Genomic DNA, 25,992 nt, shown 5'->3' with positions numbered 1-25,992 from the left:
ATGACTTTCCATATTAAAATTGACCGTTGTGCAAATCTGTGTTAAAGCACAGTTACATATTTCCTATTCTTTGCTACTGTAATGGATATATATGAATAGATTTTACCCATGCCTGTGCAGTTAGAAATATTTTGAAGTCCTCATTAAAAGACAGAGTAGAATGGTCAGCAATTCTGTTTAAAAATTTATGTAGTGCCTTCCTGCGCGTTTCTATGAAATCTTCATTAAAGCGTTCCACCATCCCTCTCATTACAAATTTCTCCGGCAATGGCTAAGCAAAAAGAGAAAATTAAAAATGGTTGTATTAGTATAGTGATACAGTACACATCCACAATGAATTACAGTGCTGTTATAGTTTTATTTTTCACACTTTTAAATTCACACAAAGATTTATTAAAATGAATATTGAGAAAACAGATCTTAGAGCTTCTATAAAACACACACACACACACACACACACACACACACACACACAGCAAATGCATTTAATTTATGGGAATGACCGCCATTTTTAGCTGAAAATAGCATGAGACTAAAAAAAGTTTACTCTAGTAAAATTTAATATCAATGGGTCAGTTATCCTGTTCAAGCTTTGTATTTTCAGTGGTTTGAAATTTAACCAATCTCAAATAGCACACTGGCAATCATTTTCAAGGCTCACATGAGCGATGGAGATTTTCACCCATGAAACCATTCTCCAGTGAATTCTGTACCTTCAGGGGGGTAATGGAGGGAAGGAAACACAAAAAAGTCAAGAAAAAGTATGTTGTTTTAAAAAATCTACCCACTACGTGTGACCATGGCAAATTTGTTTTTATTATAGCAATCGTGTCCATGAAATAAGCAAAATATTCCAAGAGTAACCAAAGGGTTATTCTGCTTGCTTGAAAAACATGAAAATCACGGAGTTACACTTTTCATAGTTGTGAAATAACCTTTGTGACATTATGCTATCATTGAGATATCCTTCATGGATTCAACCACAGTAAGAGTGTAAATTGCATATGACTCAAACAGTAAAGCAACCAAAGTGAAAATAAAATTCATGCTCCACACAAATCAGACTGACATGCTAAACATTTTTCATAAACAAACCTGCTGGGCATTTCCATTGATGACAATTGGGGTACTAAGCTGGCAATAACTGATTGCTTTCCACTTCAGAATTCCTGCTCGTATTCAACTATCACAAAAGGTTTCAATGTCATGAAAATAAAAACATTGCAAATATGCAAAAATACACCTCTGATATTAGAGTGCAGGGCAAGGATTTAAATCAGAGGTTTGTTTCTTTTCAGGATCATGTACACAGGTCCATATTCTGACTGTTAAAATCTACATGTCTAATAAATAATGTACATTGTGACAATAAATTTTTACAACATCCTGAAGGCTCAATGAATAATTGCATCATACAATGGGGTATTGAGCATTACAAACCACATAGATTCCAAATTCGGTCACTGATTTGTGCTGCATTAGCAAATCTCAGCCAGACAGCAATAGTTGTGCTGCAGACATAGCAAACAAAATACATCAATCAGGGGTCTCTGTCTTGCTCACCATCTTGTGCAGACACCTGCTGAGGACAGGATTAGGCTCAGCATGGTTAAACAGATATTCACACAAAGTTTTGCTTGATCTTTGGGGGGGGGGGGGGGGATCTAGAAAAAAAAATTCACAGAACTTTCCCTAGGAGATTATAGAAGTTTGATAGATTTGATGAATCAATACTGATGATCTGTGGAACAAATAGAACTGATCAGACACCAACACTGTTATGGCTTAAGTGACCATCTTCAAGTAGCCCAGGACACAAAAGCCAGTTCAAGGTTTGAGGGCCAGCTGGAAAGAACTGCTCTGTGGCATTCCCATCTCTATGCTACTCGATTCTTTTCTCTGCTTTTCTGTTACTATCTTACTGTACCTCAATTACTTTCTTTCTGATATTCTGTTTATTTTCTATCTCTGTGATTATCCTTTTTCTAATTATGTTAATCTGTCCCTGTCTCTATTCGTCTTTTTCTTGTTAATCTCTTGTATGTTGTAGTCATGCTTTCTCTTTTATAATCTCTAGTGTTTTTGTTGCACTCCCTCTTTTTCTCTTTGTTACTATTTTCTTAGGACTAAAGTCACTAGGACTGGCTGGAGCAGACAGTTGTGGAAAGCACAGACCGGGATGAATGACAGCATGTGCATGCATTCTCAAAGCTGATGTGAATTTGGGCTGAATCCCGGAGTACGAGGACATGTGCAATTGTATTACTGTCCAACCAGATGGGGAAGGTGTACTCGGAGCCAAGCCTGTTGATTTTGTGGGTGGCTGGGAAACAGGTCAGAATAACCGGAAGTTAGGAAGGGAAGTTTACAGACAAGTTTGTGATTTTTTTGTAAGTCATTACATTTGTCATGCATTAATTAAATAATAAAGTTTATTTTTAAAGATTGCCAGTGGGGTGCATGCCAAACTGTCATGGTGGCTATTCGTCACAGAATGTGTATAAGATCCGCATTTTTGTGACTGAATCAATCAGATATGACACTCCAGAGATGGTTCTGGGATGTGTTTGGTTCCTATTTCTGGAATCCGATTGGTTAACAGACAGCTTGGAAGCACTGATCGCTGGGATCTGATTGGTTGAAGAAAGTGGACTCTTATTTTGAGATTTGACTGCTCTCACATGCATGTTTCTCTACCCCCATGCACACAAAATAGGACCATACAATTGCAGCACATAGCATATATGTTCACACAGACAAGATTTTTAATATAAAGAGATGTTTTTGGAAATGTTCTGGAAATATGATTCTATGAAATACTTAAAGTATAAGCATATCTACAATTTGGAAGAGAATTTCCCAAAAGATGTTACACGTACAGGAATAATCAAAGTAGAATGTGCTTCTTCAAGTTTGTCTTTTAGCCACAAGAAATCTTGATAACGTCTACGAACTGCATACTCACAAGAGTCAAACTCACTGCGAGTGGTCTGAAAAATAAATAGTATTAAGTAAGAACATATATAGATTAACAGTACAGATGATCTTGAAACAGACAAATACATAACAGACTTTTTACATTACAAAAGACGCCCTTTTATACTTGCTGGTATTGCAACACAAACTGTTCCAAGACTTCTTTAGTTCGATTGGCTGAAGATCATCATGTTGTACAGATAAGCTGATGAACTTAGGGCACTTAGTAAGATTACAAATAATACTTATCCAAATGAGTAAAACTCAAGTATTAATAGCAAATTAGAAAACCAGATTGAAACTTGTTTAGCTGTATGAAGCAAGTGATGCTAAAAACTCTGGCTAGAGGAAGGTAAGTGACAACTCTGCAAACATCTGTGCTGGGTCTCCTTCTATTCATACTATTCACACATGACGTGAAGAACTGCATTTCTTGTATAGTATGAACACAAACTGCATTTCTTGTATATGGTAATAATATAAATTTATTGCTGACACCAATGAGACTAATGAGATATCGATAGGACTTAAAAAGGTGTGGACCAATTAAATTGAGGGGCTAAAGGATGGCAGATAAATTTTAATGTCCATATAAATACAAGGTTACGAACACCTGAAATAAGTACAAGGGAAAGGGTATTTTTTTTAGAAAAAGTTGAAAAGGAAAGGATATAGATGTCCCGATTAATTGTTTACTAAAAGTTTCCAGAAGCGATCAACAAGGCTAATTAGGGTACTGGGATGCAAATCAAGGATTTGATTATAACCTAAAACAAGCAAGAACACATCTGGAATACAGTCTACTTCTGCTAATTCAAACAAATGACATATCAAGCAATATGAATTACACATTTTAAATAAAATAGCAGAGGGTTTTAAAAACTTTTAGTAACTCCAGCTGCACCTACCCTGCCTTTCCTCCATAAAGAAATTTCTCTAACTCAGGTTGCCTTCTGTTAGAAACAATATATAATTTTCTAAATGCCTTAAACCACCTATCTCCTCTACTCCTTGGATTAAGCAGAATTCTATTGTTCTTTAAATTGCCATCAGTAATTTCTCACCTTTTCCTTATTTGAAGTATTTAATCTTAATGCAAATATTGCATTTTCTTCCTCCTCAATCAGATTCTGTACGGGGCGTTTGTCAATCCATGGAGAATTAGTGGATCTGCAGCTACTCCACTCCCTTTTCTCTTTTTAAAAAGTGTCCTCACTGACTTACCTATCATTTTCTTGAAAGTAGCAGTTTCTGGTACTAAGTATATATCAAATACTAGGTCCTGTAAGAAGGAAGCATTTATTTTCCAATATCTGTGTAATGTTACAAATCTACACCTCCCCAGTGGAACATCTCAAACCTTAACAGGTCAAGAGATTCTTGTTCCTCTTGCACAATTTTCCTTTCCCTAGACTTTTGGAAAATTATAATCGAAGTCTCCACTTTTCCTAACTTCCCTAAGGATGCTCAGATGTAAACTAACAGATCCTGGTCATTTGCCTACCTTAACTTCTCTAGTACCATTTTCCTTTGAATAGTAACCTTCACTAACTGTTCTATGCCCACCTCTGGTGGCTCTACAATCCAAATCATTCTATTTCCTTACTACCTATAGACCTAAAGCTAACTTTCCCTTCCAAGCAATCTATTTTATCCTCCCAAAGGCTCCAGTTAACCTCCCTGTGGGAATTGTCGCAGCTGTTTAGGTGCACGCCATCCCTTTGGTATAGCTCCTGTTTACCCCATAACTGGTGCCTTTGCCACAGGAATCTGAGCCCTTCCCTCCTACACTATGCCTCTAGCTAGTCACTTACCTGGTTAATCTGGCTGCTTATGTACTGGCTAGCGTGTTACACTGTTGATAATTTCAAGAGTACTACCTTTGGGATTCTGCTTCATAATCTCCCTCCTAACTTCTGGAATTCTCCTAACAAGGAGAATTCTTCCCCTATGCCGTTGGTTCTGACATGAACCATGACTTCTGGCAGATCTCCCTCTTTTTCCAAGAGCTTCTGCACTTGTTCCATTATGTATCTGCCTTGGCACCTAGGAGGTGACACACCATTCAGGACTCACATTTAAGAAATGAATGGCTAGTCCTCTCAACATCCTACTACCACTGCGTTCCGACGCCAAATTCTCCCCCCCTTAGATAACCACATGCTCCACATTATCGTGGCGCTGCTTATAATTTCTACTGGAGTCCTCCTTTTCTCCTGGCAATGGTATCCAACTTCCCTTCCTTACTATTCCTCATAAGCTGTGAGGTACCACCTCTTGCAATGTGTGGTCTAGAAACTCTTCCTTGCAGAGCGATTCCAATCATCTCTCAAACTCAGTAGCTTTTGAGTTTGAGCGAGTTAACCTGGAGACACTTCTTACACCTAAGACTGTCCTGGACAATCCAAAGAATTCCAGGTCATGTCATGCAAGTTTTGCAGAACATAGGTTTCCACTGTCCTACCAGGATAAAAGGATTTGAAAACTAAAATAGCAAAGTAGTTTTAAGCCAACTATGCTTCTGTACCAAACTTCAGTACAGGCTGAACTCCACAAATTCATTCAGTTGCCATCTCATTTTGTTGGCTGCTCACAACTCCATTGCCATTTGCTGGTAGAATCTACCCAAATCCTCTCAAAACAATAGTCAACATGCATACGTTTAACTGTTTGATCTTGCAGATTTAGGCCCACTCTGGCTCGATGCAGAACTCCTATTCAGGCCAAGCTCATTTCCTCACCTTTTCTCAGCATGCCTCTCACTAGCACAACCTGATTATATACCTAAGTATATACCTGATGATTCCCTCAGGAATTCATGCACCTCACAATCCTCGTGCAGCCTCACTGACATCAGCAATCAACTTCTGTTTGGGCCCTACCGTATATCAGCAAAAACTCACAGTCAGCACCTCCATTCAATCTGCCTTTCACAGCTCAGTCAGAAAAAACTGCGAACTGAACTTTGAACCTATTTCTGATTAGCTGTCTGAAAAATTATCGTTTCATTTGACTAAAGTCTTCTTTCCACCTAAGATGCTGTCGCTCCTCAAATACCATCATCTCCAGCACAAATTGTTTTATCACTCCATTCTCTACAAGATAGATGAATCCCAGATAACCTTATCTTTACCAAGCAAAAGAACGAGCAATTTATATTTGCCCTCATGCTTCTTACAATTTAAACCCATGGACTAGGACATCATTTTAACCAAAATTTCAGTTCCCCCCCCCCCAACCTCTTAGTATAACTTGCCCATCTTGCCAACCAATTGTCTTAACATCAACCCTGCTGACAAGTCTGGAGAAGTTCAATATTAAAATTCCATTGTTTTAGTTAACCAGATTGTCCAATTCATTCTTATTGCACAAGATGATCTGTAAGGAAATAAGGTTTATTGTTTCACTGCAAAAGTTCTAGGTTGCTCAGGATTGTAGATGGGTTTAAATCTTCTATGCCCAGAGACTCAAATCAGGACAGAATCTCTCCCCTTTCTGACATATACAATTTATTTAATGTTTCCCTACTAACAAAATCATTTAGCTAAGTTAGCTGTATCTTTTCAATAGCTGACCCACTTATGTTTCTGACTTCATTCCTTTCCAGTGCCACAGACTTCAGTGCTTCTTTTCCTCCACTCTTTTCTCTGCAGCTTGCAGTCTTTCCTTTCAAACTTCAAGATTCCTTTCAATAGCTTTCAGAGCATTCACCTAACTTGCTAATCCAGCTGGTTCACATTCTTCATTAAGCACAAAACTAGCATCTACTTTTGTGAACTTTTTCAGGGAGGTTCCCAACAGAGAGCAGGAACCCTGCATAGTTTCCTCTATGTTTTCTTGACATTTACTGGTGGATTTTTCAAATTTAGCTGATTTTCAGTAGTATCCTAATGAGGATTACTGCTATTACTCTATTAATAAAGCTTCTCACAATATTGCAAATGTTCAAGTTTCCAATTTCTGTTGCTCAATTTTTCCACCCTCACTCCTTTTAAGCAAAAGCCAGTCTCACTGCCCCTAGTAAACTATAGTAAAATGACTATAGTCTCAAATGTATCCATACAGGAGAACCAAAAATTCTGGCTGCTATATGGGATACCTTAAGAATGATGCTCTCAACAAGTCTGATCCCAGTCACTGAGCTGAAAAATAAGACTGGTAGCCTGAAGGTAAACCAGATGGACCATCATTTTTAATGTACTATACATTAGGTGCAGATTAAACCATTAAAGTTCTAGCAATTTTAATCAGAACAAGCCATTGTTTTAACCAAACATCAAAAATAAAAATTAGCCATCTCCCACTCCCGGCACCATTTATATATCGAAGAAACATCATTATTCATTTCCTCATAAATTAGACACTTTTTTGTACATATGCTGCAATTTCACATATGCCCTAACCAAGGAAAATAGTGAATCATATTTGACACAAAATCCTACTTTTGTCAAAACAAGGCATCCTTAAATTAATAATATAAAAGGTTCCCCAATTGTAGTATAGGAACATTCAAACTGAAAGTACTATGAATGTTCTGTGACTGGAAAAATAATCTCTTACTGGGCAGGAAGTGATTCACTACATTAATTACTTTGCACGTAAAGCATGTTAACTTTTTCATTAAGTGTCAACCACGCTGAAATCAGAGACCGAAGGAGCAATTTCTGTTGCTTAATTTTCATGAAGACTCTTAATTGGATAGGCTTAAGAGTTAAGTCATTATTCTGTGCCTTTTAAAAGTTAAAATTCATCACCAAATTCTTTTTATTTACAAATTAATAAAAAGCTGCACACTGGGGAAAGACAAATTTCTCACTAACAATATCTAAATTTCATGTCATTTCTATTAATTATCAAGTAAGTGAACACTTAACAAAAATAAGGCAGCTACGACACCTAACTTCTATTAAACCAAAATACGAAATAGGACTTTCAATTACAGTATTCAGGGAAGTAATAAAACTGCATCATATTGCACCCCAAATTTCATTATACATTTTCTAATATAAAAGCAAAGCTAGATATCGGAATTTTTGGTTCAATATCCCAACTCAGGTAGCAAAAACAAAGTCAACGCACATGCATAACAAATGATATATAAAACCTCATCTGGACAAGGTCATTTTTTGTTGGATAAAATTACATTTCAAAGGCAGCTATAAATTTGCAGTTCAACTGTTTACATTAAACAGCACCATTGATTTTAATAATAAAAATGAGTTTAGGCTACAAGACTTGTTGCCAACTTGTTGCCAATGATCTTGAAATGAAATCTTACATATTTTAATTACTAAAAGTTATTCTATTCGTTTTACTTTAAGTCAATCCTATTATACCATAAGTGTGCTAGATTTAGTATTTGTGTTGGCTTGAGCGGTGGGGAGCCAGGAAATCGCAGAAGGATAAAACGTCAATTCTAGTTTGCTCAATCTCAAAGTTATTTTGAATGGTATCTGAAATTTCAACAGCTTTACACAAAGATTTGGTTATTTGTAGATTTTAAGCATTTAGTATCTGGTAAAGTCCCTGTTGCATCAAAGTGGGCCTGTGCACTAGTGAATAACATTCAAATATAGCAGTTTGTGGGGTTACTTGGACCGTAGTAAGAGCATGTGTGTAATTTAAGACTACTTAGGGCCAAGAAATTCACCATAGCAATGCAAAATGCCTGACTAACAGCGCTATCTGGTGATCATCTTTTGTGAAAAGTATCCAACAAAACAAAAATTATAAAGGATTGAAAAATGATAAAAGGATTCAGATTTGGCAGCATTTTCAGGTCAGAAATCAAAAGCATAGCAGGTCACCATGGAATACTGAAAATACTTTGTCATGAGCTGATCACACCATTGATTCTGGACCTGGCAATGGTGAATTCTAGAGCCAGTGTATCACAGAACATTTTGTGGTTACTTGCCAGGTATCGTCCATCACATAATAAACTATGATTTAATTGTAACTTCATTACATTACAACAAAATGTTACCATAATTAAATTACTGTCAGCTTACTGAATTAAATACCGGACCACTCCATTCATCAAAAATTCGGGTTTTTTTTACCTTTGCAGTAATCCTGTAAGTGACAAAGGTTTCAATTGCTGTGATGTGATTTTCTGGGTCATCTACTGTGACAAAAAGATCTTTGCCCTCTGGTTCATCTTCCAAAGTGTGTTGATTGATCATGGAAGAAGGGGAAGTCGGCATAGAGATACTGAATGAACTGGCATCGGTGAAACTGGCATCCTGTTGGAAGATAGATCACAATAGTCCTTGCTCTTCTAAATAGAAATCATGTTAGCATAAGATAGCATAAACAGTATTTACATGAAGCCATACGTGGAACTTAAGTATGATCTGGTCTTATAAGATATTATTCTTGAATATTTCACTCAACAAATGTACCAGTTTGCATTGTGCTGTACTTTGAACAAAAGTACAATGCAGGAGCTTTGTGTTACGAAGTTTTGAATTGAATTTTATGAATTAAAATTGATTACATTTTGTACATGTTTACCAAGTTTTAAATATGACAAGTTTCATTAAAAAAACTGAAGACCAATTACATTGAAGTGTACTGTACCTTTTTATTACTGTCAAATTAGAAATGAAGTTATTGGCCCGGAAATTGCTCACCGTTATTTCAACGAAAATAGAAGAGCAAGTTTCGAAGAGCGTACACTGAAGCGCAACAATACGGAACTTGCTCTTCCCGATTCACCGGTGATGTGAAAACTTTGCGTTAAAAGGGTGCTCGCCGGCTGCAATCAGTGGACCAGTGCCAACTTGCTGCACTGTCCAGCTGGACACAAACTAATCTCGCCACGAAAGGCTGAGTTTTTTTTAGGTCTAAACTAACTTTTAACGGTGTGGTAAGTATTAATGACTGCCAAACAAACTCTCTGGCACTGAAAGTTAACTTTTTTTTTTAAATCAAAATTATTACTCCTGATTTTAGTAGTTTATGGACATATTAAATTATTAATTTTTAAAAAATGTTTTATTACTTTTTCTTTGTCGCTTTTATTTCAGTCTTTTAATCTTTGTTTCACTTTATCTTATATTATAGTACATTTATTAACCTTATCAGGCACTTCCTGGTTTTCAGTTTGCACGTTTCTCAATGAGTTTCACTTCCTGGTTCTGAGTGGCCTGCTTCAAGCTGATTGGTTGAGGGGACATAGCGATCCTCTCCTCGCTCACATAGCCCGGGAAAGAACGCTGTTGTTTTTTGAAGTCTCACTTCAAGGAAGTTGCCACAGAAAAGAACACAGTAACTTAGTGTGCAAATTTAAATCTAATGAGTGGCATGTACTGTTGGTTCGCCGCTCAGAGCAATTTATGGGCCATTAAATAACATTAACCAATTTTTCTTGCTGATCAAAGGTACGACTGGATTTCCCATGACGTTGCTTGTGGTGAATTGAAGAATGCAGCACTTTATAATATGGGCTTATGTTCAATAGCAACTGTCCCTACAGCTTGCAGAAGAGTCAGAGAAGCGCCCTCTTCACAACAGGGTTTCTCCCCCTCTCTTTCAGCACACTCACTGTTCCTTCTTGCTCCAAAAAGGATCTCTGTTCCTTTCCATTACTGTGCCCATACACCAAGATGATCTCCCTTCTCCACGCCCTTGCAATAGCCTTTGTCCCTTTCCCATTCATCATTCTCAGGGCACAACACTGATGAAATAAAGTGTGTAAGTTATATTGTCACTTTCACATCAATGCAATGTAGTTTTGGGAACACACAACTCAACAGCATCAGAATATGTTTGGGGATGACGGAGTACATAAAAGCCATGAGGCAGAAGAACCCTACCTGAAGGTCATTTGATATCGGTTTCAGCTTGTACCTCTGCATTTTACTGTAACAGAAGGTTTTAACAGTACAAGTCTGCCTAATGAACTCAAAAAGAACACTTTTTTAAACACATTAGTATTACTGTTTAGTATATCAGTTGATAGTGTCTAGATTCTTTGCTTGCTCTGTACTCTGTGTTGTTCCTGCCGAGTTCTGTATCCTATATTATTCCTGCCTAATAAGTTCACACCTGTACATTTATAAACAATATTTCCCAAGTTTGTGATGGTTTGTAATCATCAAGAGGAACATTTATTTGTACAATTTAAAGTTACAGAAAACACACACTGTATTCATTTTCTTTACATGTACATGCACCACTATCATAGGCCAGAAAAGAAGAAAAATGCGAGCTCAGTTTAGGAAGATTCTACAGCTATGGAAAAAAAAGTCCACCAATAAAGTCTTAAAAGTCTTAACTCTATCAAAGTCCCAGATTTTATCCCCAGCCTGTGCTGAATTACAGTGGAACCCGCTTAATTGCAACCTCTCAGAACAACTTTGCAGTAAAATGGGAATTTCTATAAAGCAAAAAAATCAAAGATGGCCTAATGCATAACAACCTTTATTTGCCTAAATTTCATACATCTTACATGCATTAAGGGGAAGCTAGATAAGCATGAGGGAGAAAGGAATAAAAGAATATTCTGATAGGGTTAGATGAAGGAGGAGGCTCGTGTGAAGCATCAACGCCGGCATAGACCAGTTGGACCAGTCTGCGCTTTGGTTTCAATGTAACTCGTGTAAGTGTGAATATAGTATCAACATCTTAAAAATCTGCTCACGGCTCATAAGTCTAGTTTATGCAGTGAAGAATTCTTACAACATCTCTCGATGTTATATACTGTATTTACTTATTTAACATCTTAAAAATTAAAGAAAAATGCTCATGTCTCCTGAAATTTTTTTTATGCTGCAAAGAATATGGTGATTTTTTTTTGATTGAGATCAGAAGTCATCAACCTCCACACTTTCCCTTCCCGTGCATAAAATTCAAACATTTCACTATCTTTTGACTCGATGATTCAACACAAAACACACAGTGCAGAATCTACCTCTCTAACTGTGGGAATTTCCAGCTCTGGCACATCTTCATTTACATCCTCTGCAGTGTCTGTTTCTTTCAGAGAATAAACGATTTCTGCATCAGTTATCTCTCTGCAGATGCCATGGTCATCATCCTTCAAAACAGAAAGATTGAACTCAGCCTCACTCAAATCGCCAGGAATCCCTTAATCAACCTCCTCAACTTCTATACACTTTTTCCACTACACATCTTTGTGTGAACAAGGTTATGTCTCATTGTCCAACAGCACAGGAATCCATTTGATGCTTCAAAGCTTTCCACTCTGAGTTCTTTGGCAAGCTCATTAGCTTTAGCTTTCAAAAAGCAGCCGTCAAGCGGGATTTTCTGAGCTCTTTTGTGATTAAACTACTTAAGCAGCTCTTTATCAACATCAGCCATCTTACTTTCACGCTTCTGTTTCCTATCCCGGTTCTCATTTGTTTCCCAGTCCTTCAAGATGTCCACTTTTCTTCTTAGAATTCTCAAATCCCTAGATTCAGAAATACAAAGATTCTGTGCGACTATCTTTTGAATGCGCAATTCCTTCAAACTGATCAAAACATCCACTTGCTCGCGCAGCATCAAGTCACAGCATTTTTTTTTGTTGTTAAGCTACCTGGAAATTCGACTTCCATTCCTCCCACACAACACTAATAAGCAGGTAAAACTAGGTCTCAACCCGATTGAGAGGTTCAAAGGTGACAAGTCTCGTTAATGTGGGATTTCTTTGCATCAGTTGTATACAAGCGGGAATTGCAATAAATGAAATTACAACACAAACTTTTAACAATTGGAAGTATATGGGGGAAAAGAAAAACAGGATTTGGAATTGGTTGCGTTAAAAATGGGAATTGCAATTAAGGGAGTTTCAAATAAACAGGTACGACTGTAGTTGATCTCATTTGAGGCAGCAGCTGAGGATCAACAACTGTCTCAACACCCCAAATTATGGGATGGGAAAAAAACAGCTAGGGTGTCTCATATTGATCACTATCCAGTGCCTCTGAACAAAATCTTGGTGAAAGACGTGGGTTTTAAGGAGGGTCTTAAAGGAAGAGAGAGGGGATGGAAAGGAGGAGGGTTTAGGGAGGAAACTCTAGTGTGGGACCTAGACAACCGAAAGGACGGCCGCCAATGGTGGGGCGAGGGGTGTGCACAAAAGGCCTGAGTCAGAGGAGCGGAGAATTTGCAGGCGGGGGCGGGGGGGAAAGAGGTTTGTAGGGCTGGAGGAGTTGCATAGGTAGAGGGGTGAGACAATGATGGGATTTAGAAATACACAGTTATGAAAAAAAGAGTTGCTACATCTACTTCAAAAGGGTTTCAAAGAATTAAAACTAAATTACTGTAGCAGACATACAGTGTAGCTGAAGACTTTCCAGTCTTAACCTACAATAACAGATGACTGACAGATCATTTATTCATCCTTCTGACACATCTGGATTACAGGCTTAATACACAAAGACTCGCTTTCACTAATGAGTGATAACTGTCATAATAGCTTAACAGAATTGGATGGAATTTGATTAAGAACCATTAGCAGAAATGAAAAAGTAATTTGCATTTCAGAGAACTTGGGCTAGGAAAAGTCAAAATAAAAAAATGAGCATATCAGACACAAGGTCAGAGAATTGAATTGAAATGAAATCTTTTTAACAGAATGAGTTGTTGGATTAAATAATTTTGAACTGATTTATTCCACATCTGCTTTCTGTTTTGTGAAACTAGCTTTAAGGGTTCCCCCAATAAACAAAAAAGAAAAAATATACAGGGAAAGAGAGCATATGACAGTAGAGCATCAAGGATTGGAGGTTAAGTAGATAGTTGAAAAGGCAAAGAGGTTGGGGCAGTAATCGTGGCGAGGTTGGGGTAGTAATCGTGGCAAGGAAGTGGCAGGAAGGGGATGGGGCAGTGGGAAGATGAATAGGTAGAGGATATGATGGGAGAAAGGGGGCAGAGGAAAAGCACGAATGATTGGGAGAGGGGAGGGGGAAGAGAGACGCTGATGGCCACATTTTCCATGCACTCCCCATCCCAAGTGCAGCCTTCAGCCGTTGGTGGCTCCTTTCCTTGCCACACTACCCACCATCTCCTAGCCAAAAGAAAAGAAAAACAGAGAGAAGCAAAAAGAGTTAAGGGGATAAAAGCAAAAGAGAAAGAAAGAGAGAGAGAGACAGAAGCAGAAGAGCAGAGACAGAGAAAGAGAAGCAGCAACACAAGGACAGCAAATACAGATAAGAGAGTAACCATATACTCTGACTTACCATATGATGCCATGGAGGATCGACTAGTAATATATTAAAGCTCAGTGGGCACTCCGTGTCAACTATTGCCATTATAATTTCCTGTATCCATTTTTATAGTGGAATCTACCTATGTAAACTTGTCAAGTGTAATTAAACCTGTTTCCCAGTGTAGGCACTGCAGTCCCATCACTGGCGGTGGAGTGTAATTTCGGCATGACGTAGAAATTTATAATGGTATTATCAAAATAAGGACAGAATGTATGACTTTAAAATAAAGAATGAATTATGTCAGCATGCTCTGGTCCAATTATCCTTATCTTTTAACCCCACCTCAATTGAAGACTACACTTGGACTTGACTCACAATGTACAATGCCACAGGAGATTAACTAGTTGTATAGAAATTATTTTCTATAATAAAATTCTTCTTTTCCTCTTTGTCGCACTCATTTCCTATTATCACTATTTAGTGACATTTTTCTAACATTTGGTAATGCCTTGCAGTAAAGCCCACTTCCATTACTTTTAATAGGTAACATTGTAATGCTTGCTATTCACTCCTTCTACCTTCTTGATGGTGCTGTGACAAATTGCCCAGCTCTGACTGCCATGTTCTTTTTCCACTACCTTTCTAACTTTGGTGAAAGGGAAATATTGTTTCAGTTTACTTTATATGCTGCATACTCTGGGCCAATTGGTAAAAGTTCTCGAAGAAACATGGCACCATCTATCTCTTCAAAGCCTCCACTTCTCACTTTTCCTGACAGCCTGTCATGGCTTCTCGATTCTCTTCACCACCTCCGCTGATTCAAATGCAAGCGTGAAGGTGAATATGGGATGGTCGGAGAGGCAGCTTGAGAAGTTTGGTTTGATAGGATTGCGAACTCTGGTTGGTTGTATTCGTGGAGGTTTCATCACATGACCTCCCACCTGTCAAGTAGCCTCTTCCTCCCCACTGCCTACAACCGCCGCCATCTCTAATAGTTTTAGAACTAACAAATGAAAATGTTCAAAGAAAATGAAAAAATATATATTTCTTTGCTCCCAGGCTGCTCGCTATAATGTCCAGGAGATTAATCTTTAATTCCTGGAGACTCCAGGACAATCCTGGATTGTTGGCAACCCTATTTGAAGAGTTGGGAGATACAAAACACTGGGGAAGAAAAAGGAGGAAACGGTGAGGCCTTGGAGAGGTTGCTGGTAGCGAGTGGAAAAGAGATTGCAGTGACAGGTAGTGTTGAAAGGATTGAGAAGAAAAATTAGAAGTTCCAGATAATTTCACAGAATCATAGAAAGGTTACAGCACGAAAAGAGGCCATTCTGCCCACAGCGGCTCTATGCAAGAGCAATCCAGCTAGTCCCACTCCCCCGCCCTATCCCCGTAGCCCTGCAAATTTTTTCCTTTCAAGTACTAATCCAATTCCCTGTTGAAGGCCATGATTGAATCTGCTTCCACCGACCCCTTTGGAGTGCATTCCAGATCCTAACCACTCGCTGTGTAAAAAAGTTTTTCCTCTCGTCACCTTTGGCTCTTTTGCCAATCACCTTAAATCTATGTCCTCTGGTTCTTGACCCTTCCGCCAATGGGAATAGTTTCTCTCTATCTACACTGTCTAGACCTTTCATGCTTTTGAATACCTCTATCAAATCTCTGTTCCAAGGAGAACCCCAGCTTCTCTAGTCTATCCACGTAACTAAAGTCCCTCATCCCTGGAATCATTCCAGTAAATCTCTTCTCCACCCTCTCTAAGGCCTTCACATCTCTCCTAAAGTGCAGTGTCCAGAACAGGACACAATACTCCAGTTGTGGCCAAACGAGTTTTTCATAAAGGTTCATCATGACTTCCATACTTTTGTACTCTATGCCTTTATTTAAAAAGCCCAGGATCCTGTATGCTTCTTTAACCGCTTTCTCAACCTGCCCTGCCACCTTCAATGATTTGTGCACATATACCCACAAAGCTCTCTGTTCCTGTACCCCTTTTAGAATTGTGCCCCCTAGTTTATATTGCCTCTCCTCGTTCTTCCTACCGAAATGTGTAACTTTGCATTTTTCTGTGATAAATTTCATCTGCCACATGTCTGCCCATGCTACCAGCCTGTCTACATCCTCTTGAAGTCTATCACTATCCTCCTCACTGTTTACTACCCTTCCAAGTTTTGTGTCATCTGCAAATTTTGAAATTATGCCCTGTACACCCAGGTCCAAGTCATATATATCAAGAAAAGCAGTGGTCCCAGCACCGACCCCCGGGGAACACCACTCTACACCTCCTTCGAGTCCGAAAAACAACCGTTCACCACTACTCTCTGTTTCCTGTCACTTAGCCAATTCTGTATCCATGTTGCTACTGCCCCCTTTATTCCATGGGCCACAAGGTTGATAAGCCTACCATGCAGCACTTTATCAAATGCCTTTTGAAAGTCCATATACACATCAACTGCATTGCCCTCATCTACCCTCTCTGTTACCTCATCAAAAAACTCGATCAGGTTAGTTAAACACAATTTGCCTTTAACAAATCTGTGCTGGCTTTCCCTAATCAATCCATACTCGTCCAAATGACTGTTTATTCTGTCCCCACCACTGAGGTTAAACTGACTGGCCTATAGTTGGGTTTATCCTGACACCCTTTTTTGAACAAGGGTGTAACATTTGCAGTTCTCCAGTCCTCTGGCACCAGCCCCTTATCTACCAACGTTTGTAAGATTATGGCCAGTATCTCTGCGATTTCCACCCGTACTTCCCCCAGCAACCTAGGATGTATCCCATCCGGACCAGGTGACATATCTACTTTAAGTACAGCTAGCCTTTCTAGTGCCTCTCTCAATTTTTAGCCCATCCAGTATCTCAATTGTATCTTCCTTTACTGAGACTCTGACAGCATCTTCTTCCTTGGTAAAGACAAATGCAAAGTACTCATTTAGTACCTTGGCCATGCCCTCTGCCTCCATGCATATATCTCCTTTATGGTCCCTAATCGACCCCACCTCTCCTCTTACGCCCTGTTTATTGTTTACTTGTTTGTAGAAGACTTTTGGATTCCCTTTTATGTTGGCCGCCAGTCTATTCTCGTACTCTCTCTTTGCCCCTCTTATTTCCTTTTTCACTTCCCCTGTGAACTCTTCTTTATTCTGCCTGGTCCTCACTTGTGTTATCAACCTGACATCTGTCATACGCCCCTTTTTTCTGTTTCATCTTACTCACCATCTCTTGTCATCTGGAGAGCTCTGGCTTTAGTTGCCTTACCTTTCTGCCTCATGGGAATGTGCCTGGAATGTACCTGAACTATCTTCTCTTTAAAGGCTGCCCACTGTTCAATTACAGTTTTGCCTGCCAATCTTTGATTCCAATTTACCCAGGCCAGATCTGTTCTCATCCCATTCAAATTGGCCCTTCTCCAATTGAGTATGTTTACTTTAGAGTGGTCCATGACCTTTTCCAAAGCTATTCGAAACCTTATGATACTATGATCGCTGCTCCCTTAATGCTCCCCCACTGACAATTGCTCCACTTGGCCCGCCTCATTCCCTAGAACCAGCAATACCTCTTTCCTCATTGGGCCGGAAACGTACTGGTTAAGAAAGTTATCCTGAACACATTTCAAAAATTCCTCCCCTTTGCCCCTTATATTATTATTGTTATCCCAGTCTATATTAGGATAGTTGAAGTCTCCAGTTATCACTACTCTATATAACTTTTGCACCTCTATAATTTCAATGTAGATTTGCTTCTCTATATCCTTCCCACTAGTTGGCGGTCTATAGAATACACCCAGTAGTGTAATGGTACCTCTTTTATTTCTGAACTCTAACCAAATAGATTCTGTCCTTGACCCCTCCAGGACATCCTCTCTCTCCAGTACTGCAGTATTCTCCTTAATCAATAATTCCACCCCCGACCCATTTTCTTTTCTTCCCTATTTTTCCTAAACACCTTGTATCCAGGAATAATTAGTACCCAATCCTGCCCTCTTTTGAGCCAGGTCTCCGTTATCACAATGACCTTGCACTCCCAAGTGGCTATTTGAGCCTGCAGCTCACCAACCTGTTTACCACACTTCGTGCATTTACACACATGCATTGCAATCCAGTCTTAGACTTTCTTGTACTCTCTCTTAGTCTGATTCCACCTAATCCTGTACTATTACTTGCTTTAGTGCTATCTTTCTCCCCCGATCCTTTGTGCCCCTTGTTTCTCCTTTCCATTCCTATTTCCTGGTGCCCACCCCCCTGCCAAATTAGTTTAACCCCCCCCCCCCACCCCTAGCAAACCTACCCACAAGGACATTGGTCTCAGCTCCGTTGAGGTGCAACCCATCTGGCCTGTTCAGGTCCCACCTTCCCCAGAACTGGTCCCGATGCCCCAGGAATCTAAAGCCTGATTCATATCTCCAGCCACACATTCATCTACTCTATCCTCCTATTCCTATACTCACTAGCGCGTGGCACCGGGAGTAATCCGGAGATTACTACCTTAGAGGTCCTGCTTCTTAATCTCTTTCCTAACTCCTTAAAATCTACCTGCAGGACCTCATCCCTCTTTCTACCTATGTCGCTGGTACCAATATGGACCATGACCTCTGGCTGTTCCCCTCTCCTCTTCTCTTCCCCCCCACCCCCTTCCCCCTTTGGTTCTTTTGCCAATTACCTTAAATCTGTGTCCTCTGGTTACCGATCCTTCTGCCACTGGAAACAGTTTCTCTTGATTTACTCTATCAAAGCCGTTCTTGATTTTGAACACCTCTATCAAATCTCTCCTTAACCTTCTCTGCTGTAAGGAGAACAACCCCAGATTCTCCATGTAACTGAAGGCTTTTATCCCTGGTACCATTCTAGTAAATCCCCTCTGCACCCTCTCCAAGGCCTTGGCATTCTTCCTAAAGTGTGGTGCCCAGAATTGGACACAATACTCCAGCTGAGGTCTTACCAGTGTTTTATAAAGGTTCAGCATAACTTCTTTGCTTTTGTACTCTATGACTATCAACAAAGCCCAGGATCCCATATGCTTTTTTTCTTCTTAAAAATAGCCTTCTCAACTTGTGCTGCCACCTTCAAAGATTTGTGCATGTGCACCCCCAGGTCTCTGTTCCTGCACCCCCTTTAAGATTGTACCATTTAGTTTATATTGCCTCTCCTTGTTCTTCCTACCAAAATGTAACACTTCACACTTTTCTGCATTAAATTTCATCTGCCATGTGTCTGCCCATTTCATTTGTCTATGTCCTCCTGAAGTCTGTTACTATCCTCCACATTGTTTACTACATTTCCGAGTTTCGTGTCATCTGTAAACTTTGAAATTATACCCTGTATACCCAAGGCCAGGTTATTAATATATATCAAAAAGAGCAGTGGTCCTAATGCTGACCCCTGGGAAACACCACTGCATACTTCCCTCCCGTCTGAAAAACAACCATTCACCACTACTCTCTACTTTCTGTCACTTAGCCAATTTTGTATCCAAACTGCCACTATCCCTTTAATCTCATGGACTTTAATTTTGCTAACAAGTCTATTATGTGGTACTTTATTAAATGCCTTTTGAAAGACTATATACACAACATCAACCGCACTACCCTCATCAACCCTCTGTTACTTCAAAGAACTCAATAACGATTTTCCTTTAACAAATCCGTGCTGCTGACTTTCATATATTTGCCCATACTTTTCTAAGTTGTACTTAAAAAACACACAACGGATGTGGGAGATAAAAGGAAGTAGCAGAACGATACTTACAAAGAGAAACAGTGGGAGCAACACTAAAAAAAACACAAACATCAATGAGCTGAATGAGAAAAAAAAACTGCCGAGGGCTGGGATTCACATTTGTGCCAGCTCTGCAAATTCCGCTCCAGCTTCAGGTTCAGCTTTGTAAATTTTGGAGCCAGCAGGGCAGCAACAGGATGATGATCAGAAGCAAGCTGGGCCTAATTGTTCAGGTTTTTAAAAAAAGTTTTAAGCAGAGTTGATGGAGAAACTGGAAGCACGTGGGTTAGTGTCAAAAGCAGGACCTAAACTGCCAGGAGCAAATGGAGCAGGGACATAATGAGCCAAGTATTTTAAATGTTGGAATGGGGACAGGAGGAAGTGGGTGGCATGTTGAGTTGGAGGAATGTTTCCCGTACCTATCTCTGTCTTATTCATGCTGCTGATTCTTGTTCTCGTTCTCCTTAAAAGTGTCAGCTTGGCTACACCTATTAATCAATAGGTGAGCTATTGACACTTCAGTGCAATGCTGGGGGAGTGCTGCATAGTTGGAGGTGCCATCTTCTGGATGAGATGTTAAACCAAGGACCAATCTTTATGCTCAGGCAGTTTCCAAGGCACTATTCGAAGAAGAGATGGGGAGTTCTCCCGCTGCTATAGCCAACATTTATTGCTCAACCACATTAACTAGTCACTTATCTCTGCTGTTTATGGAACCTTGCTATGCTCAAATTGGCTGTCATGTTTGTCTACATAACACTAACTACACATCAAAACTAATTCAGTGGTTGTGAAGCATTTTGGTATGTCTTGAGGATACAAAAAATGCATATAAATGCAAGTTATTTACTATGAGCCTACTATAAAAATATCTTCTACTAGTCCAGAAACTAGTACAATAATAACTGAATCTAGCAATATTATTGAAGTCAGCAGCCAAAATAACATTGGTCAGATACGAAAACACGCAAACATAGAAATATAGCAAAGATTATAATCACGATCAGACCAACTGCTCATTGCATTTCATATTTTTTTTAATTACCTATATTATACATGCAAATATTCACTGGCCTTTATCCTGAAATATTCTTATAACTCAAAAATACTACTGGCATCAAAGTTGATAAGCGCGAGGATGGTTCCAGTAACTCTACTTCTTAACTGCTTTCAGTCTGTTCCTCCTCGATTTACAGTTACATCACTAATTTCAAAAAAGACCCCTGCCTAAAAATGTGTTGCAACAGAATTTACAGCAAATGAAACGCAAAATGTGTGAATTAAATTCAGGGGGCCATACTTCTGTTACTACTTAGTATACCTGTTTGTGATAAACTATTTTAAAATTGAACAATCCAGCAGTTTTTCTAATTTCAAGGCCACTTATTAAAATAGATACTTACCGAAAACAAAAACAGTCTTGAAGACTTCATGACTTTGAAATAATGACAAACCACACTTTACAGATGAGTTAATTAACCAAACCAGTATAGTCCACCAGCCACATCCATCACTGAAGCAGACCTTCACATAATCGGCAAGGTGGAGGGGGGGGGGAAAAGAGAAAGAAAATATTTCTACAAAATTTTATTCAAACTTACAGCCTTCCTTTGACCAATAGTTTTAAAAGCAGAAAACATGAAAATAAGTGTAGAAATCATTACATGTACCAATATCTCTACAACATTTTGGATCATATTCAACAATCAGAAGATAAATTTCCCTTCCAATACATGGCACTAATTCACAGTATGTCCTGCACACACTAAGAACAGTTGGCAATATGAATTTTGTCTCAAATCTGGCAAAGCAATTTCAGCTATTGAGATTATAAACAGTGTCAGAGGCAGAATTATGTCATAAATTTTACCCTATTGTAGCAAACTGAAGGATTAAAAATATCACCAGTATCAAGTACTGGCAAAACATTGGTTAACAGATTGTGTTGTGAAATAGACTCACGTGCAATATGGTGCAATCAACTATAACTAAAGTACAAAGGGTAAAAATACAATAATTTAGAAAACATTTCCTGAGAAATCTCAGTTTCACAAATCTACAGAAATGAAAGCACCCAGGTTCCAATAAACAAGATTTGGTGCCACCGAATCCATCCCTCTCCCTGGCAACTGTCCGAGGCTGAACCTGACCATTCGCAACATTAGTGTCCTGCTTGACCGAGCTGAGCTTCTAACCCCATATCCTCTCCATCAAGACTGCCTACTCCCACCTCTAACATTGCCCATCTCCGCCCCTGCCTCAGCTCATCTGCTGCTGAAAGCCACATCCATGTCTTTTTAACCTCTAGACTCGACTATTCCAATGTTCGACTGGTCAGCCTCCCACCTTGCACCCTTTGTAAACTTGAGCTCATCCAAAACTCTGCTGCCCGCATCCTAACTCACACCAAGTTCCGTTCATGTGCTATGATTCGGTTACTGAAAAATTATGGAATTTTTTTTTAAAACAGATTAGAGTTGGCAACCATATGGTGCATTTATAATGCAGCTATGTGTCTGAGAACAGTAGATGCAGTATCGATTCTGGCCAGAAAGTCCCTCATTTATACTGCATGGCTTAAACAGCAATTCTTCTATCCAGTGTGCTAACATGACTATGCAGGGCTCCTATTCCAGTGATTAAAATCTAAATGTCTAGCGTGCACAGGTGGGAGCATCTACACTCTCTAAACATTTAAGAATTACAATAAGGTAACTAGTGATCGATTATTTCCACTGGTCAGTAACAGGGAGGCACATATTTAAGATATTCACATAAGGGGAGTTTCGGAAAAAGTTCCTTCACACAGAGGGTGGCTAGAGTATGAAACTCTATCACAAGCTATTGTGAAGCAGACTCAGTAAATTATTTTAAGAGTGAATTAGATGGATGCTTGAAAATGAAAATTAATTAAGGGTATATTAAGCAAGCAAAAGAGTGGGATTAGACTTTGTGGCTGCTGTACAGAAAAACAGATGGGCCAAATGGCCTATTTCTGTGCTGTGTCTTATGAGATCAACTCCAGATAGGTTTGAAACATGCAAAGGGATCACCCAAACACTTTTGAAATCCAGGTTTGACAAAGTACTGGAATTATACTCCAGGCAAGTGTGAAGCTACCTCCTCCAGCACATCTCACATCACTTCTGTCAGAGTTGGATTGTGCCTTGATTCCAGAACGAACTTAGAATTGCTGTGAAGTGGAAACTTATTTGCTTGAAGTTTAAGTATAAACACACCCTTACATACAACAACATGCAGAAAGTAGTATGGCAATGCCAGGTACCTTATCACCTCCCCATAAGCAAACACAAATAACTTCAAAAATAAGTAGTCCAACGTGAAAGTACTTTTGGTGCATATACTGTACTGCAAATTTGTTTAAGATATGGACAGTACTCAAAATGAGATGTGACTTGCTTAATTTGTTCTCAACATGGACTATGAGATTAGCTCACTCGCGTATTTTTTTCTACATCCCTTGACAATCACATAAAAAAACTCCTTTTTTTCTGGTTAAAGGGATGCTGCGAGATTTGTTTACAACTACAAGCGAATCTAAACTGTGTAAACTTCACCAGGGGCGGACTGGCCAAGTGGGAACTCGGGAGATTTCCCGTGTGCAACCTCCCTCCCCTCCCTCTCTCTTTTTACCAAATCCCAAGAATCAAACGCCCTTTCGGGGGAGCCAGCCTGCACCCGAATTCACTCAAAGTGGTGATGTCCAAATAGCTGTTTGTAAAGTGCTGGCAAATACCATCAACTGCCTTCCTCGCAGCTGGGAAACGTTCCAACCTCGATCTTCACTCGGTGCACTTTAAATCCTGCATCGGAGTCGAAAAGAAACTAGGGACTTTGCTAATTTTATTTGCAGCAGCAACAAAAAAAAAAATCAGTCTGCTTCAGGCGGGAGTTTTCCTTCAGTGGAGAACTAACTGGAGAGCGTAAATCACCGCTTTAGGCTCCGAGCAAACTCTCGAAAGAGTTTTCTCATCAAAGTTGCGACGAGGTTCTCTGAACTTTGCAGCAGCAGCAGCAGCCGAGGCGATCAGAACTCAGCCTCCTCCTCCACCACCACCACCGCAAACTTAAAGCGAGGTGCTGGTTCGAAAGATCTCCGCCCCGGCGGCGCTGGCACCGATCCCCACACCCCACAACACTAACATCGTTAAAGCGGCAGACTGACGATCGCTTCAGACGCGGGCTCACCTTACTGAACACCTCCAAGTCGTCGTCCTCATCATCATCGTCGTCGTCGTCGTCGAAACCCAGCACGTCCTTAGAGAGTGGGTGCGGACCGGCCGATTTGGAGGTTTTGCCGGCAGGGCCGCCTGTCGTTTCCATTTTCCTTTTTCTCTCGCAGCCGTTGATGTGTCGGGGAGGGGTTACAGTCCTTTCCTCCCCCCCGCCTCTCTCTCTCCAAGGTAAAGGAGCTGTCGGTGCGCAGGACCGGAAGCGGCCCGCGCTGGAGCGGAAGCGCCATGGCAATTTCAAAAGGGGCCGCTCGCGCTGGGAGCCGTTACTCTGTGTGCGCGCGGCGGCGGTGGCGGTCTGTTAATAATCCCCAACACTTCACTCTCAGACCGTCCCCTCAAACAAAACACAACCCATCGGCTTTGTTTTGCAAAAACTACTCCCCACCCCCCCTCCTATTTAAAAAAAAAATGACATTTATAAAGTGCATCTGCCCACTCCCGAACATTAGGAACATAGAGAAAAAAAATTGACGGGGCAGGAAAAGACCAGCTGGTCCATCAAGCCTGCCCCACCGCACCACACCTCATGGCTAAACATTTCCCCACCCTCCCTGCAACCATGACATCTCATGGGAGAGGCAAAAATAACCCAGGGCCAATAAGGGGAAAATATTCCTCTCCAACCCCCCTCAGGTGATCGAAACCAGTCCAGGAGATTACAAGACCAGGTGTTACCTTTAAAGATACTTCCATGTGATGCAATCTCTCCCCCAGTCAAGAACTGGTCCAGCTCCCTCTTGAAGACATGCAGAGAATCAGCACCCGTCACAGCCAGCCAGCAATGTATTCCAGAGGCTCACTACTCTGGGAAAAGACGAACCTCCTAATATCCCATCTATTATTACTCTTGCATAGTTTAAACTCTTGTTCCCTGGTCACCCCCAATCTGTTAAACTGGAAAAATCTCTCCGTAGGCACGCTAACCAGCCCCATTTTTTTTTTATTCGTTCATGGAATGTGGGCATCACTGGCGAGGCCGGCATTTATTGCCCATTCCTAATTGCCCTTGAGAAGGTGGTGGTGAGCCTCCTTCTTGAACCGCTGCAGTCCGTGTCGTGAAGGTTCCCCACAGTGCTGTTAGGAAGGGAGTTCCAGGATTTTGACCAAGCGACGATGAAGGAATGGCGATATATTTCCAAATCGGGATGGTGTGTGACTTGGAGGGGAACGTTCAGGTGGTGGTGGTCCCATGTGCCTGCTGCCCTTGTCCTTCTAGGTGGTAGAGGTTTGGGAGGTGCTGTCGAAGAAGCCTTGGCGAGTTGCTGCAGTGCAGCCTGTGGATGGTACACACTGCAGCCACAGTGCGCCAGTGGTGAAGGGAGTGAATATTAAGGGTGGTGGATTGGGTGCCGATCAAGCGGGCTGCTTTGTCCTGGATGGTGTCGAGCTTCTTGAGTGTTGTTGGAGCTGCACTCATCCAAGCAAGTGGAGAGTATTCCATCACACTCCTGACTTGTGCCTTGTAGATGGTGGAAAGGCTTTGGGGAGTCAGAAGGTGAGTCACTCGCCGCAGAATACCCAACCTCTGACCTGCTCTTGTAGCCACATTATTTATATAGCTGGTACAGTTAAGTTTCTGGTCAATGGTGACCCGCAGGATGTTAACGGTGGGGGATTCGGTGATGGTAATGCCATTGAATTTCAAGTGGAGGTGGTTAGACTCTCTCTTGTTGGAGATGGTCATTGCCTGGCACTTGTCTGGCGCAAATGTTACTTGCCACTTATCAGACCAAGCCTGGATGTTGTCCAGGTCGTGCTGCATGCGGGCACGGACTGCTTCATTATCTGAGGGGTTGCGAATGGAACTGAACACTGTGCAATCATCAGCAAACATCCCCATTTCTGACCTTTATGATGGAGGGAAGGTCATTGATGAAGCAGCTG

The 25,992-nt window shown here is 40.4% G+C and overlaps 1 protein-coding gene across 7 annotated transcripts in view; it reads right to left on the bottom strand.

Annotated features, from left to right (window-relative positions):
- Positions 1–24,297, bottom strand: part of snx7 (sorting nexin 7) — a 62,629-nt gene extending 38,332 nt beyond the window's left edge. For 2 of the 7 annotated variants that reach the window (XM_067989977.1, XM_067989978.1), the window contains exons 1-6: positions 24,062–24,297; positions 11,894–12,019; positions 10,526–10,657; positions 9,039–9,221; positions 2,880–2,990; positions 107–271 (exon numbers count right to left, since the gene is read on the bottom strand). In XM_067989977.1, the coding sequence (XP_067846078.1) occupies positions 107–271; positions 2,880–2,990; positions 9,039–9,221; positions 10,526–10,657; positions 11,894–12,019; positions 24,062–24,196 (852 nt within the window). In that variant the 5' untranslated portion in view covers positions 24,197–24,297. The remainder of the gene's footprint in view (positions 1–106; positions 272–2,879; positions 2,991–9,038; positions 9,222–10,525; positions 10,658–11,893; positions 12,020–24,061) is intronic. The other 5 variants (XM_067989973.1, XM_067989975.1, XM_067989976.1 and 2 more) reach the window with 5 other exon arrangements.
- Between the last annotated feature and the right edge of the window lie 1,695 nt (positions 24,298–25,992).

The sequence above is a fragment of the Heptranchias perlo genome, chromosome 9, assembly GCF_035084215.1.
Source record: "Heptranchias perlo isolate sHepPer1 chromosome 9, sHepPer1.hap1, whole genome shotgun sequence".
NCBI lineage: Eukaryota > Metazoa > Chordata > Chondrichthyes > Hexanchiformes > Hexanchidae > Heptranchias > Heptranchias perlo.
This window is presented reverse-complemented; position numbering and strand designations above follow the sequence as displayed.